This window comes from Puntigrus tetrazona, chromosome 1 (genome assembly GCF_018831695.1).
Source record: "Puntigrus tetrazona isolate hp1 chromosome 1, ASM1883169v1, whole genome shotgun sequence".
Classification (NCBI taxonomy): domain Eukaryota; kingdom Metazoa; phylum Chordata; class Actinopteri; order Cypriniformes; family Cyprinidae; genus Puntigrus; species Puntigrus tetrazona.
The window spans coordinates 21,412,232-21,415,863 of record NC_056699.1 but is presented as its reverse complement, the minus strand read 5'-3'; the positions used below and the strand labels follow the sequence as shown (position 1 = coordinate 21,415,863).

The window sequence follows — 3,632 nt, the reverse complement described above, 5'->3', positions numbered from 1 at the left end:
ACAAACAACATCCGCAGCTGTAACATCTGAAGCCACGACTCTTACTACAATACCTTCAACTTCAGAGAGTACACCAGCACAAACCACAAGTACAGCTTCATCAACCACATCTCCAACAACAAGCAATCCAACAACATCAGCAGCTGTAACTTCTGAATCAACTACTTTTACTAAAACAATATCTACAACTTCAGAGAGTACACCAGCAGAAACCACATCTACAATTTCACAAACCACAATTACAGCTTTACCAACTGCATCTACAGCAACAAGCATTCCAATAACATCAGCAGCTGCAACTTCTGGACCCACTACTCTTAGTACAATACCTTTAATTTCAGAGGGTACAACAGCAAGAGCCACAACTACAGCTTCATCAACTGCTTCTACAACACTGAGAAATCCAACAACATCAGCAGCTGTAACTTCTGAACCTACTACTCCTACATCAAAAACAATGCCTACAACTTCAGAGGGTACAACAGTAGGAACCATAACTGCAGCTTTATCATCCGCATCTACAACAGCGAGCAAGAGTACAACAGCTGAAAGCACAACTACAGCTCCATCAGCCACATCTTTAACAATGAGCAATCTAACAAACTCAGCAGCTGCAACGTCTGATCCCACTACTATTTCGACAACAAAAATGCCTACAACTTCAGAGATTACAACAGCAAAATCCACAACTACAGTTTCATCAACTGCTTCTACAACACTGAGCAATCCAACAACATCAGCAGCTGCAACTTCTGATTCCACTACTCTTTCGACAACAACAATGCCTACAACTTCAGAGATTACAACAGCAAGAGCCACAACTACAGTTTCATCAACTGCCTCTACAACACTGAACAATCCAATAACATCAGCAGCTGTAACTTCTGAACCTACAACTCCTACTTCAAAAACAATGCCTACAACTTCAGAGGGCACAACAGTAAGAACCACAACTGCAGCTTTATCATCTTCGTCTATAACAGCGAGCAAGAGTACACCAGCTGAAAGCACAACTACAGCTCCATCAGCCACATCTTTAACAATGAGCAACTCAGCAGCTGCAACTTCTGTTCCCACTGCTATTTCGACAACAACAATTCCTACAACTTCAGAGATTACAACAGCAAAAGCCACAATTACAGCTCTATCAACTGCTTCTACAACACTGAGGAATCCAACAACAGCAACATCAGCAATTTCAGAATCCACAGCTATTACTTCAACAACTATGTCTACAGATTCAGGGATTACAACAGTTAAAACTACAGCTTCCACAACTGCAGCTGTATCTTCCACTATAACAACAGTTCCTGTGTCATCTGAAGCTTTGAGTACAACAGCATCTCAAACCAAATTGCTTCTAGCAACCACATCTACTGGAACTCTTGCATCAGCAGTTGTGACTTCAGAAGTAACAGCATCAGGTAGTACAACTACACCTGCAGCAAGCACAACTGCAGCTTCCATGACCACAGTGGGGCCTTCCACTACTGTGACAACAGCTTCCGAAACTAAGACTGCATCCTCAACATCTACGCTTTCCTCACCTGCGATAGTGCCTTCTACTGCTACGGCATCTCCAACTTCATCTGAATCTCCACTTCAAACCACATCAATATTTGTCAACCCTGCTCCAGTAAAGTCTACAACTTTAGAAAGCACAACTGCTCATACAGCATCGACGTCAGCTACCACAAAGTTACCTTCAACTGTTACATCTGCTGCTACCTCATCTGAAGCTCCAAGTACAAAAACAGCCGAAACCACAATTTCATTTGCAGCCACGACTACTGAAACCTCAACTCTTGCTTCACTACCAATGTCTACAACTTCAGGCAGTACACCTGCACCCGCAGCATCCAGTTTTACATCTTCCTCCTCTATGATTGGAGCTCCTACTGCTTTTTCATCTTCAATCTCATCTCAAACTACAAGTACAACAATACAAGGTCCAACCATATCCACAATTACAGCCAGAACATCTGCAATTTCATCAACAACAGAAAATCCAGCTCAAACCCCAGCTTCAATTCTAAGCACAAGCACTGCTACAGTGGCCACAACAACTGCATTCCAAATAACATCATTACCTCTATCAAGCACAACTGTTGCTTTCACTAATACAGCTCCAACTCTAAGCCAAGCAACACTCCCTACCACAACAAATGCACCTCCAATAATTACAACTGTGTCTCTGGAGACCATAACTGTTGCTGTAACAATTATGCCCATGTCCTCATCACATGTAACTATATTTCCAACTTTAACTCCAACAAAAACAACTGAACCTCCAAGAACCTCAAATGCACCCATTACAACCATGACTGTTCTTCCTACCAATACAGTTCCAGTTGATATCTCAGCTACTGCTCCAAGCACAACAAGCTCAGCTGCAGCTCAAATGACAACTGCATTTCAAGTGACAACAGGAGATCTTTTAAAAACAACTGTTGCTTTTACAAGTACATCTTCTGCTCCAGCCACACTTGAACTTTCAACAAAAACAACTTCAAGCCCAAGCATGGATTCAGAAACTACAACTGCATCAACAACTACCACTGGAATTATTACAGGTCTTGCTAATACAGCAGAATTTCCAGTAGCTCCAATAACATTAGGTTCAAACACAAATACATCAACATCACCATCATCTACAGTTCTAGGTCAAACATTCATAAAAACAACACCAGTTGAAACTCCTATTAGCAATACCACAACTCTGAACAATACAACAAAAGCAGATGCATTTGTTACATTTCAAAGTACTTCAAATCCAGAAACTTCAAACATATCCAAAACATTGGCATCAAATGTGTCCGGTGCAGCAACAGTCACAACCAAACTGATATTTTCCAACTTGTCATCTCTGCCCACTGAAACTTTGGTCCAAGGTGCTATTAGTACTCTAATTACATCTAGAGAGTCACAACTCAATGAATCACTGCAGATTGTCAGTTTTATCTATCAGAGTAAGTTTCTTCATTATGAATGAAAAATCATTTAATTTATAAAAGTTTGAACCAGTGAATAATGTCAAATTTTAACTGAACGAAACTGTATTTCTTTCTAAACAGAAATCTCTGAAACTTCCTATGCTGTCATATTTACTATTATTTTGAATAATGTCAGCATACCTAAGGATCCTGAGCTAAGAAACAAAAGTTATGTTCAAGTGCAAGATTTAATTAATAATGCGGTAAGTAACAAGCATTAACCCAAATGTGAAGTCAGGGACCAGTGTAAATCTTCATCAGACGTTGATGAATGTCTTGATTTCTTTTTTAATTCAGTTGAACACTCTTCTAAACGAGCCTGGCAAGCAAGATTTTGAACCCAAGTCCTCCAACTTCACGTAAGATGAAAACTCACTACACAATCTTTATTTCATGTGTTTGCACATTTTAGCTCAGAAGCAAAGAAAAATAATGAAATGAAAGCTTTTTGAACGTGTCCTTTATAGAACCTTACTGATGTCTTCTTTGTGTTATGTAGGAGCACTTCAAACCAGATTGATGGCAGGATGGAATACGTCTTCCAGAATGGAAATGCCATACAACCAGTCAGCTTCCTAAATGAGTTACGTGTGTCAACCACGACAACAGTGCTTCCAGAAACAACAACCAGTTTCTCTG

At 40.2% G+C, this 3,632-nt stretch overlaps 1 protein-coding gene across 1 annotated transcript in view; it reads left to right on the top strand.

Annotated features, from left to right (window-relative positions):
* The first annotated feature begins 19 nt into the window (after window positions 1-19).
* Window positions 20-3,632, top strand: part of LOC122348874 (mucin-5AC-like) — a 3,982-nt gene continuing 369 nt past the window's right edge. Inside the window, exons 1-4 of the mRNA XM_043244768.1 lie at window positions 20-2,969; window positions 3,075-3,196; window positions 3,291-3,352; window positions 3,493-3,559. Coding sequence (XP_043100703.1) covers window positions 458-2,969; window positions 3,075-3,196; window positions 3,291-3,352; window positions 3,493-3,559 — 2,763 coding nt within the window. The 5' untranslated portion in view covers window positions 20-457. The remainder of the gene's footprint in view (window positions 2,970-3,074; window positions 3,197-3,290; window positions 3,353-3,492; window positions 3,560-3,632) is intronic.